Source organism: the organism of the source record quoted next (assembly GCF_019968955.1).
Source record: "MAG: Porospora cf. gigantea A chromosome Unknown PgA_NODE_126_length_36136_cov_336.676, whole genome shotgun sequence".
In the NCBI taxonomy this organism is placed as follows: domain Eukaryota; phylum Apicomplexa; class Conoidasida; order Eugregarinorida; family Porosporidae; genus Porospora; species Porospora cf. gigantea A.
This window is the reverse complement of record NW_027151359.1, coordinates 1-11230: the sequence shown is the minus strand read 5'-3', so window position 1 is coordinate 11230 and position 11230 is coordinate 1. Positions and strand designations below refer to the sequence as shown.

The window sequence follows — 11230 nt, the reverse complement described above, 5'->3', positions numbered from 1 at the left end:
GAGCGTGTTGTTGTGCCCCAACGATTCCGAAACGCCAGAGCAGGTATGGAATCGAGTGTACCGTGGGCATCCTCCTGAAAGCTGGGCCTCGGCTCTGGCTCGATGCCAATCCAGCGCGACAGTAGATTCTCTCTCCTCGAGGTTGGCGGACATGGATTCAAAAGGAGATGACTTTCAGGATAAGATCACCATCAGCTGTAATGGCTTCGAGCCGCCCTTGTTGGCATGTATTCCACCGAAATCGTCCCTCGATGATGGTGCCTCCTTATGAAACCACAGCCTCAGTCGTTGATTTTGATGAGGACTATAATCGTTTTAATGCTGGAGAAAATTGCAAACTTCATAAAACTGACTCCACAATAAGCAAATGGTCTGCTTCATTCTTTTCTCGATCTTTTCTCGTTCTGTGATGCACACAACAGATGACGCTCGCCGGCTGATCATGTGAATCTTCGATTCGTTTACATATGAATCTTCAATGAAAGCTGCCGAAAAGATGTAGAAATCGCTTGTTTCTTTCGTTATGATCATCCGCCAAGCGAATGAAACTGCGACGTCGCCTCTGATCCTCTCTTCTGTCGTTTGGTCGTCATCAGATCTTTCCTTATCGGGCCTTCCGCCGCAGGAAGCTGGATATGGGTGCTACATCCAAGAAGGCTCTTCCATGCCGTCACAAGGATATTACATGCAGTCCGCACCTCAACCCGCTGAATGTGGTTTGACGGACCAGCAACTCTACACAGCACCAGAGCACCCCTATTATCCTGTTCCTCAGCAGCCCGGCTACATGCAGCAGCAACCTGGCTACATGCAGCAGCAACCGGGCTACATGCAGCAGCAACCTGGCTACATGCAGCAGCAACCTAGCTGCGTGCAGCAGCAACCTGGCTGCGTGCAGCAGCAACCTGGCTGCGTGCATCAGCAACCTGGCTGCGTGCAGCAGTTGGCAACGGATGTTTACCAAGTACCCCAGCAAGCAAGTTACTCCTTGTCCCATCAGGTGGCTGCTGACTCCTGCCCTACAATGGAGCAGCATTACGACAGCCAGCCAACGCGGTTCCAAGTGCGATGGCCATCCGAATCTCCCTACGCGCTTTCGCAGTCGACGCCTACTGACCAGTCTTACCAACAACCGGCAAATGCGAAGCTTGTTAACCTGCTTGCGAGGAAGATGCAATCGACAACGCCGAGTTCAAGTGTTTTGCGACCTGCCGGCAGACACGCCAAACAGGGCAGTACGAGTCGCTGTTTGTCATTGGGACATGAATGTAAAAGTAGCGGTTCCGGAATGTCCTACAATGAAAGTAGCGGCCATGGTACCACACCACGGATCCCCCAGCAGCCCGACCATATGTACCCCAACACGTGTCCCACCACAGCGTCCTACTACGCCGAGATGACAATCCCCCACAGCATGTCTAGCGTTCACCCCGCTGGATATTACACTGCCACAAGTCAGCTGACCCCTGGTCAGATGACACTCCCATCGGTTACGGCCCTAGTCCACATGCCTAACCGCATCCAACACCCTACGCCCATTCCCGGCCCACAGGCCAGAACTGCTCTCGATGATCGCTCCAAATGGCAAACATTAGGTGCAGCCTCTTTCGTGGAAGGAATCGCCCAGCATTCTCATGAACCCTATCCTGTATCTTTCCAGAACGTCCTGGCTCACGAATCTGGCACTCCTGCTTCTCCAACTGCTTCTGTATCTTTCCAGAAGCCCCAGACTCACGAATCTGGCACTCCTGCTTCTACAACTGCTTCTGTATCAGCTCAGAGCGTCCTGGCTCACAAACCAGGTTCTCCTACTTCTCCAACTGGTTCTGTATTTTCCCAGAACCTCCTAACTCACGAATCTGGCACTCCTGCTTCTACAACTGCTTCTGTATCTTCCCAGAACCTCCTGGGTGACGATTCTGGCATTCCTGCTTCTACAACTGCTTCTGTATCTGCTCAGAGCGTCCTGGCTCACGAACCAGGTGCTCCTACTTCTCCAACTGTTTCTGTATCTTCTCAGAAGCCCCTGACTCACGAATCTGGCACTCCTGCTTCTCCAACTGGTTCTGTATCTTCCCAAACCTACCTGGTCCCCCATCCGTCTAACTGCCAGCCAGCTCCCATCGATGCACATTCGCAGGTTCAACTCGATGATCTCCAATTGGCACAGTCAGACCTCAATACCTTATCTGGACTGTCGGGTCACCTTGACATATTTAAGACAAATACATCCGGCGTACCCCATCCTTGTCATGTCCAGCAACCCCGACGAGCTCCGCGGAAGCAGGTAAACCGCCCTGCGGTAACTGGTCTAGGCAAGATCAACGCCGCCTCCTTCCTTGTGGACTTCGGACCCGAAATCAGTGACATGGTATTTCCTATCATGCGAAATGAGGCTCTGTCGTATGAGCGAGGTGATTCCTTCATCTCGATTCAACCGGCCCATCGGAGTTCGCCAACCAATTATTTCGTCCCTATTGTGTCAGAGACGATCGGAGACTCGCCAACCAGTATCAGCCCAGCCCAGTTGCTTGCAGATGTAGTGATTCAGCCCAACGGGCTAGCCGATGCAATGGATGTCCCACCGACCACCATCAGAGACTCGCCAACCAGGATCACCCCAGGCCATTTGGAGCCCAAAGTAACCACGCCGACCTCGTTAGGTCCAATTGCAGCATCAGAGGCCTTAACAACCGCCATCAGAGACTCACCAACCACCCCATCGGAGACACCGAGTGCTAGGGCACCAAGTGACATTTCGAGCGCGGAGGGAGCTCAGGCCGCGAAGCTAGAGGCGGAAGACTGGTCAGCTGAGGAAATCCGACGCATAGACGAAGTGGAAACGGTGACTGTTGGCGCGCGGGCTGAGAACCTGAAACGTTTCTTCAAGAGTCAAGACGCCGTGGAAGTCTTCGACAACCCGCCTGAGCCACCAGTAATGCACATCACTACACCACCGGTGAAGCAGACTGAAGAGCAAAACTTCCCCTCTTTGATCCCCCACGCTGACAACATTGACTTCGACACCCAGCGGAGACTGCATATAGAGCGCGACCGACAACAGAACGTCGCGTTCCAGCAGGAGTGCAGTGCCGCGCTCTGGAAAAACCAGGCTGCGGCCATGAGGCGCGAGAAAGCAGATGAAGACCGACGGACCCGATTGCTTCAACAGCAGCAGCAGGCGCTGTCGCGTTTCGACTTGAACGGGTGTAGCTTTCCGACACTGGGAGAAGCGGCCAAGCAGTCGCGGCGAGTCCCCGCCTGCATTCCGAAACCCGTACCACCGTTGCCCTCTGTGAACGTGCGCCCCGTCGAAACTTGTGACTCAGACGACGACTTTGAGAATTGGCTTACCCCCGTGGTTGCTACGGAACCTTCCTTGCAGGAATGGATGCAGGAGAGATGGCAAGGCGGGAATAAGTCTGACGCAGTGACGCTTCTATTCAACATGGACTTCCCGATGTCCTGGATGGATGTGCAGCAGTTCAGCTCGCCTTTGCTCAATGTCCTCGTCGCAACTTGCTTCGATGCCGTGCATGAGGCCAACGAAAAGCAAGTCGCCACGAAGTCATTGGCGTCCCAAAGGCAGCTAAGTGATGCCGGTATGGAGCCGGACCACGTTGTCGAGATTGCTAAGTGGTTAGTAAAGACAAGAGCCTCTCTGGAGAGGTGGCCCAACTTCAATGACTACGGATGCGCCAGAGCGTTAGACGCCCTCTACAAGAAGCTGTACGCCAAGAAAGGCAAGAGAGGCAACAAGAGAAGAAAGAAGGTCTTGTTGTGATCCAATACATGAGTCCATAAAACTGAATAAATGCAGACAGGCGTGCAGGTCTCTTTGAGGGAATTACTAATTTCATGGCTGAGTCGCCTTCAGCATCCCCAGTAAGGCGATCCCAAGGTGAACGACGAACGGCGTCGAAACCCAGCCTTCAATCGAATTATCCGAGAGTATCAGGAAATCGAGAGCAATGCTAACTCCCTTTCCTGGTTCGCAAGGCCCGTCGACTTTGAGCAACCCTATGAGTGGCACTTTACTATTCGCGGCCCTGAAGCGACAGCATTTGATGGGGGCATATACCACGGCCGTCTGATGCTCCCCACGACCTACCCGAGACACCCTCCTGACATTGTGTTCTTGACGCCTAACGGCCGGTTCGAGGTGGGCAAGCGGATCTGCCTCTCGGCAACAACTTTCCACCCCGAGTCCTGGCAGCCTGCCTGGGGAATCTCTACGTTGCTGGAGGCCCTGTCGGCGTTCTTGCCCACCCCTTCCGAGGGTGCGGTAGGGTCGGTGGAGTGGCCAGACGTCGTAAGAAGACAGCACGCCGCCACCTCAGGCGAGTGGATGTGTCCCACCTGCCAAGTATCCAACCGCGACATTCTCCGAGAGTCGGAGGTTCTGGAGAGCCCCATGGCCAGTCCAGAAGGCGTCCCTGTGGGTGTGAACCCACGCCTAGTACCGCCTGCAACTGCTCGGTTTCCAACGTCCTCTTCGGAGATTCTGGAAATTGCAATCTCCAGCCTGTTGGCGAGAATACTAGCACACGTCTCGGCCGTGGTACACACGTTCGTGTACTGGCCGCGAAGCCCCATCGACGCCTGCCAAGTAGTCATTAATTTAGGCGTCCTTGCTTCCACAATCAGCCTAGTCGCTGCGGTTATTGAGCATTCTACGATGTGAGTGCGAAAAAATTCAAATACGGCACATGTTGTGGATTGACAAACATCAACCGCTGGCATTCGGCTCCATGACGTGCCACCGAGACCTCAACCAGCGGTTGGAGTTCATCGCGCGCACACGCAGCATTCCGCATTTGCTGTTCTACGGCCCAAGCGGTGGAGGCAAAGGCACGCGCATAATGGCCTTACTTCGGGAGCTCTACGGCCTCAAGGTGAACGCCGTCAGCGAGCAGACGCTGAAGGTAGACGGCGGCAAGGCAGAAGTGTCTGTCATCTCCAGCCTCTACCATACACAGATCTCCATCTCGGATCTAGGGACCAAGGACCGCCTCTACCTGCAAACAGCAGTCAAAAACATGGCATCGCACTGCGGCAGTTCATTGCTGACGGGGGATAGCGGCACTGGTACACCCACATATCGGGTACTTGTGATCAGAGAGGCCGAAGCGTTGTCGTTCGGGGCGCAGGCGGCGCTGCGGCGAACTATGGAGCGGTTTACAAAGACGTGTCGGATTATTATGCACTGCGAGGAGTTGGCCAACATCATTCCTTCTCTGAGAAGCCGTTGCCACTGCATTCGAGTTCCGTTGCCGTCTGAACCTGAGGTTTGCCAGGTGCTAGCATCCGTCTGGCAACAGGAACAGTGCTCCACCACGCTGCAGAACATGATCGCAGACATAGCGAAAGCTAGCGGACGGGACCTCCGCAACGCCCTCCTCCTGTTGGAGGAAGCTGCGGTTCGGAACGTTAAAAACGTCAAGCAAATCCGGGACGTTCCATGGGAGGCTCAATGCGGATCGATAGCACAGAAGATATCTAGCCAACCAAGCGTAAAGACTCTGCTGGAAGTGCGAGAAATGCTCTATGAGATGTGGGTATCCTGCATTCCAAGCCAGGACGTGCTCGTTAAGCTGATGCTGAGGTTTCTCGGGCTGTTCAAGACAGATCCCCTATTGCGACTCAACATCGTGAAGGCTGCCCAGCACTACGTGAGTCCGAGGACACAAAGCGATTCAGAGCCATTCACTGCACACGGGATCCAAGGACATCTGGCACTTGGAAGCCTTCATCGCCAACGTCGCAGTGGCGGTGAAGAACGGTCACTAATCACTGTCTAGGTATTTCTCCTGCACATCAGCGTAGAGGGCCTCTGGGCTGAAGCCTCGAGCCGTACCTACCCAGTTGGGATCGGACAGAAGTGCTTGACCGAAGGCGAAGCCATTAGCTGTATCGATTACTTTTAGTAGAGAGACCATCGATTCTTTGGAGTTGATATCCAGCAACTGAAATCCTATGATGTTATAGTCAGTCACCAGATCGCAGATGTCTCGCAAAAACTTCCCATACTTCCGTTGGATGGGGTGTTCTCGAAGCGCCCCAGGACCCATCAATGACTCCAACTCAAACAGATGGTGCAAGTTATCGACCTCCGCGTAGTATTCGATTCTAAAAGCCATATCATGTTTGACCTCGGCCAGGAGGTCACATTTCGTGAGGACGTTAACATGCGGAAGTTCTAGCATGACTTGGCCGCTAAGCGAGGTTAACAGCGCGCTAACGTACTTGAATGGGTCGGCTATCAGTGTAGCATCCATGAGATGGACCGATGTGGCGCGCATTTCAAATTTGTGCTTGTGGGAGCACAGTCGCTCCATTATGCGCACGATGCCACGGTCATGGCACGTGTACAATTCCACTTGACCTGGCATATCTATGATGCAGTAGAAGCCATCACCAGTCTTCTCGGCCAGCCTCTGTTCCAACCAATCTACATTTTCCCACAGGAATTCCATGCAAGCCAGCAACGCCCCATTGGGTCCCAGTCCGCGGGAGTCCATCATCTGTTCTACTGTAACCAGCTCTCTGATGTCGATGTCAGGCGTGTATCCTAGAGTCTCGCCGTCGTTGGCAGGATCGAGATTGACAAGGACATGCTGTCGGCCAAGCGCACAGCATATTTGGTCCATAGCGTTGCAGTAGGTGGACTTGCCTGCACCTGGGGGGCCGGTTACCAGCTGCGCAAAAAGCACCATGGAAAATGGGCTAAACTCAGTCTATTTCAAGTGAGACAAAGCCACTTCGACTATCCTCCGTCAGTCGTAGGAGATTCTTGGGAGGGTTCACGAAATCGAACACGCGCCAGGAAATCTGGCTCCCGCGGTTATAGCGTTTTACCTGCTTTGCTTTGGCCAAGAGGAGACTTATGTCATCGACTTCGTTTGGGAGCTGATGACTACTGACCGGCCGTACCATCCACACGAAATGATGGGGCAGAACAGCCCCATATGTGATTCCCACGATAGATACTAGCCAAACTACCGACACTATCGCAGAGCTTAATGGACTCAATGGGGTTTCCCAAGAGGCGTTATTCTTGAGGTCCACAACAGCTTGTTGTATTAGTGCGAGGCATGCTGTAGGGACAGCGTATCGCATACACAAGGCCCAATAAGCGGAAGCGCTATCGAATCCGGAGAGGTCGTCTGGTTTGAATATTTGACCCGCAAAGAATACAGTGGGCCCTAGTACACTGGTCTTCAGTCGCATTCGAACGCTTGGCTCTCCTCCCCAGCGACGGAGACATCCATTGTCAGGGATAAGGCTCAGAAGGGCACAGGCAGCAGGGAATAGAAACAAGTGGCAGCAGACGAGCGCCAGCGAAACGGTGCTAGAGGTCCAGCAGCCTTCAGGTACCCAGCTCGAATCATTCACAACGCAACTCTCTGTGATGGAACACTCCGATGGCTCGGCCGGCAGGAATAGCGGGACAAGCACCACCAGCAAGGCAAACAGGGCCTCGGTGAGGTCAGTTACCAACAAACGGACGCGCCCCAATATAGCTTCTGCCACGCTTCGCTGGGCATGGTTAACAGCGGAGCACAGCGCCAAGACTACCGTAGGACCCACCAGGTGACCTATGGTCCACATAACTAAACTTGGAACCGATGGAGGGGAGTAATGTAGCACAACTGACAGGATAAAACCGAAAACGCCGCAGGAGAAACACAGAAGGATTCGGTAGAACCGCGCCGACCACGACTTTCGCTTCAGGTCCAGGAAGGGACAAAGCATGGCGTCCATCAGTCTCGCTAGTTTCCACGAACCTTGCACTGCGATAATGAGGTTGGCGGTGGGCAGCCCGTCCGCGTAGCCCCTGGCCAGCACCGGGTCGAATGCGAACTGGCCCCCCGCCTGAGCAGCTACGTTCCAAACGTTGTTCAGAAGAGGCTGGAAGGATTGGGGCTTCGAGAGCTTCAGCGCAAACCCGCTGATTTGCGGAAGCGGGGCGCTGGATGCGTAAACATTGAACGCCTGCTGCATCCCAAGAATGGACCAGGAATACGTAGAGAGCACTTTGAACGGCACCTCGAAGAGTAATGTGGCCATCGTCAGACACATCCCGAAACTGAACGGCTCCATACTCGACCGGGCTGTGGTGGCTCGCTGCATGTGCAGGCCTGTGATAAGCCAAGACGACGTCAAGGACAGGCTGAGAACATCAGCGAAAGCCGGCATGGACAGAGGGAGCAGCGCGTAACGCCCTGGTGGAGGACACCTGAAGTCTGGTATGGCATGCGTGGGGATGAAGGTCCGCAGCTCATCCCAGGTCAACGGGGTAATCGAACCATCTCTAAAGACGGCAAGGTGAGTACTCAGCCAACAACCTGTTAGTAGGACGGATGAGACAAACAGAATCACGAAGAGCAATGAGAGGTTGACCCATGTCATCCAAGCAGCCATGAATCTGAGGACGCTCGTGCCAGCCACAACGCACGCGAAGGTCCACAGCAGTATCACTCCGATCAGAAATGCAACCTCCGAGGCGCGCGGGGTCACATCCGCATCTGGGAAGATCAGTCCTTCGAAGGAAACGCCCTTCCCAGGGAATGCGTTGGCGGATATCTGCCGATAGAAGTCCAAGCGTTCAGAGGGCCGCAGCAGCCCCGCCCACTGCAGAGTTCGGACACCATACGCGTTTTGCTCCCAGTTCAGATGGTGGCGGGTGCACGACGCTTCCGGCCAATTCCACGCGCAAACGGGCATGTCAGACTGGTAAACACATGACGTCTGCTGGCGTTGGCCACAAAGGACGTCGATGTCGATGACTGCGCGCATCCAGACCACGGATGGCTTCCCCGGCATGGCGGTGGCTTCCGACAAGCCGAACGCGCTATCAGCCTGCAAGCTCATGGTTTGAATAGGCTCCGCGGTTTTCAGAAGTGCTATGGCGATGCGCTCTACGTTGAGGTCTTCGACTGCCTGGAATACTGCAGCCGCATCCATGTCCAGTCCCGCGAAGACGTTTAATGGAAGCGGTTTCTGGGGTCCCTTGGCGCCGCGAATACCAACTGTGAACATGTCCACCGCACGGAGCACGTCGCTGCCCGCGAGGAAAAAAGCCAGCACGGTCATAAGAATTGAGAGGCTCCTCAGGCGGTGTCCCAGAGTCATATCCAAGCACCGGGTGAGTCCCAATCTCGCAGGACAGTGACTTTCGGGGTGACTCCAAGAGCTCCACTTATAGTGGGTAGCGTCGGACCAGTACATGAGGTGCTCAGGCTCCGCGTTGTCGAAGTCGTCACTCGAGGTTTTCTCATGTTCAGGCCTGTCCATTAGACGTTGATGCAGCACCCTGACTGCTAGAGAGCCGACGCCGAATGCAAGTTGCACCAATGGCATAACAACGAACATTTGAATTGGTAAGAAGAGTACCAGAAAATTAATTGGGCCTCCCAACCGCACGACACAGTCGGCCACACCAACAACGTCGAGAACTCCGCCCCAAAACAGAAGAGACTCCATAAACAGTCGCAACGTGCCAACCCCCGGAATGTCCCCCAGATACCCCACTCGGCTCCTTACCGACCCCCACCAAGCCGATCTTCGGGGAAATTCATTGAGCGGACCTCTGGGGACGTCCAGGTGGTCTAGGGTGCGCTGAACCTTCCTCATATCGTGTCGCATATCCTCCATGGTCCCAGATCGCGTGACGGGAAGCTCGTCTGACCTGCGGTGGGCGGCGTTGCAGGGGTGCATCAGCATGCTTTCCATATTGTCATCTATGATGTTGAATGGTGGTCGAGGCAGCGACCTGGACGTCTTGTCAATTGCGTCCTTGAAGAAATTAAGGTTGTTGAGCGTGGATGCTTGCTTCCGTTTCTTCGTCATAATTGCGCATTCTTTGTTAGAGATTAGTTCAATGTCTCACCAAATCCGAGTCAGCCGACAGTCTGGGTGATGATCCGATCTCAGTTGTCTGCTCTGTGACATTCGCCAGGCCGAAAGATGCACTTCGGATATATCGTAATCGGACCCAGCTTCCACCAGGAACGAGGCCACTGCACTAATACAGACCACAAGCATATCTTTTCAGTGACCTTGCAGTCTCGAAACTCCTTACGGTGAGAATAAATCTTGCTATCACATCTGACGCAAATCAAATGCCTCTACTGCCTCTTCTTGAGGTGGAGGTACTTAACGTATCCCCTGGCCAGAGATAGAAGTATACGAAAAAGCTCAAATCTGATTTGAAGCGGCCCCGACACTCACCTGTGCAACAGGCACAGCGACGACACAGCAGCAATAAGCACCCAAGCCCTAATTAGGACATACTCCATCGAAAGGGTCTGATGCAAAGCAGCAAGGAACAAGACTGCCCTGGATGCCCACAAAAGGTCACCCTGCCGCGCCTCAAGTCTTAGTATCGCCTTCTCCAGGCGCACCACCGCCCGTGAGAGCTTACGCTGGCTTGCTAGTACGCGCTGCTCCACCCGTTCGTTGAAGACAGTGGAAGCTAGCGAGCTGAATCACTGGTCACCAGCGAACCCACTTGAGAAGGCTGTTCATCGACGGAGTTATGGGCTGCGACTTTCTATTTTTTGGAGTTGGGGGATCAGTAGGACCCGAGCAGACGTCGTGCGGATACCGCAATAGCAGCGCTAAAACTAGCAGCACAGACGACCCGACTCCTCCACGCAACGGTAACCAGAGGGCTGCAAGGATGGCTGCCAGATGACCGGGACGGCGCAAGTCAAGAATCGAGTGGATGTACGGTTTGGCGCCCCCCAGAAGCGTCCCTCTCTTCAACTTGAGCAGCCGCTGAAATAAGTCTTTGAAGACCATCAGGTCGAAAGTCTCGTGGACGAGGCCCCGCGGTTGTCGGGTAGATCTCGGTCTCGTCAGCAGGCAGGCTCCTAGCCCTGCGCCTCCGAATGTGAGCGAGCTAGAATGGCTCGCATAGAACTTGCATGCAATGTTCAGAATGAACTGTGTGCAGACTACTGGCGGCAGCTGCAGCTCCTCCGACACCAGATCTTTCTCGTCCAGCCGCCTGGCCATAGGTACGTCGAGCCAGCCCTCACACATCACAGAAGATGTCTGGTTCGGCAGCAGACGGGAAACAGGCACTTCTTCGCTATGGATGAGATCACAGGCATCAGGGTCGAGATTGTGGAAGTAATCCTTGTCGTAGAGGTCGATAGTCACAACCGAATCCGGGTAGTAAATTTCTAATGTAAACGCATCTTTGAAATTGGCGACCATCACA

General features: G+C 54.2%; 5 protein-coding genes across 10 annotated transcripts; 3 read left to right on the top strand and 2 right to left on the bottom strand.

Annotated features, from left to right (window-relative positions):
• Nucleotides 1-685: 685 nt before the first annotated feature.
• On the top strand, nucleotides 686-3784 carry KVP18_002389 (uncharacterized protein; the record flags this gene model as incomplete). Of its 2 annotated transcripts, none has more annotated exons than XM_067953229.1 (1): nucleotides 686-3784. In XM_067953229.1, one exon carries the CDS (start codon nucleotides 686-688, stop codon nucleotides 3782-3784), a length of 3099 nt encoding a protein of 1032 aa, XP_067813221.1. The 2 variants fall into 2 exon arrangements, with proteins under 2 accessions (XP_067813221.1, XP_067813220.1); XM_067953228.1 differs by having other exon boundaries at nucleotides 2369-3784.
• Nucleotides 3785-3858: 74 nt separating this feature from the next.
• On the top strand, nucleotides 3859-4684 carry KVP18_002388 (uncharacterized protein; the record flags this gene model as incomplete). Of its 2 annotated transcripts, XM_067953226.1 has the most annotated exons (2): nucleotides 3859-3901; nucleotides 3930-4684. In XM_067953226.1, the coding sequence occupies 2 exons, from the start codon at nucleotides 3859-3861 to the stop codon at nucleotides 4682-4684; spliced, it is 798 nt and encodes a 265-aa protein (XP_067813218.1). The 2 variants fall into 2 exon arrangements, with proteins under 2 accessions (XP_067813218.1, XP_067813219.1); XM_067953227.1 differs by lacking the exon at nucleotides 3859-3901 and having other exon boundaries at nucleotides 4094-4684.
• Nucleotides 4685-4709: 25 nt separating this feature from the next.
• Nucleotides 4710-5801, top strand: KVP18_002385 (uncharacterized protein; the record flags this gene model as incomplete). Of its 2 annotated transcripts, XM_067953221.1 has the most annotated exons (2): nucleotides 4710-5672; nucleotides 5701-5790. In XM_067953221.1, 2 exons carry the CDS (start codon nucleotides 4710-4712, stop codon nucleotides 5788-5790), a joined length of 1053 nt encoding a protein of 350 aa, XP_067813213.1. The 2 variants fall into 2 exon arrangements, with proteins under 2 accessions (XP_067813213.1, XP_067813212.1); XM_067953220.1 differs by having other exon boundaries at nucleotides 4710-5801.
• Nucleotides 5802-5857: 56 nt separating this feature from the next.
• Nucleotides 5858-9852, bottom strand: KVP18_002394 (uncharacterized protein; the record flags this gene model as incomplete). Of its 2 annotated transcripts, XM_067953238.1 has the most annotated exons (3): nucleotides 5858-5908; nucleotides 5937-6679; nucleotides 6762-9852. In XM_067953238.1, the coding sequence occupies 3 exons, from the start codon at nucleotides 9850-9852 to the stop codon at nucleotides 5858-5860; spliced, it is 3885 nt and encodes a 1294-aa protein (XP_067813230.1). The 2 variants fall into 2 exon arrangements, with proteins under 2 accessions (XP_067813230.1, XP_067813229.1); XM_067953237.1 differs by lacking the exons at nucleotides 5858-5908; nucleotides 5937-6679 and having other exon boundaries at nucleotides 6733-9852.
• Nucleotides 9853-10130: 278 nt separating this feature from the next.
• On the bottom strand, nucleotides 10131-11226 carry KVP18_002393 (uncharacterized protein; the record flags this gene model as incomplete). Of its 2 annotated transcripts, XM_067953235.1 has the most annotated exons (3): nucleotides 10131-10206; nucleotides 10234-10485; nucleotides 10514-11226. In XM_067953235.1, the coding sequence occupies 3 exons, from the start codon at nucleotides 11224-11226 to the stop codon at nucleotides 10131-10133; spliced, it is 1041 nt and encodes a 346-aa protein (XP_067813227.1). The 2 variants fall into 2 exon arrangements, with proteins under 2 accessions (XP_067813227.1, XP_067813228.1); XM_067953236.1 differs by lacking the exons at nucleotides 10131-10206; nucleotides 10234-10485 and having other exon boundaries at nucleotides 10498-11226.
• Between the last annotated feature and the right edge of the window lie 4 nt (nucleotides 11227-11230).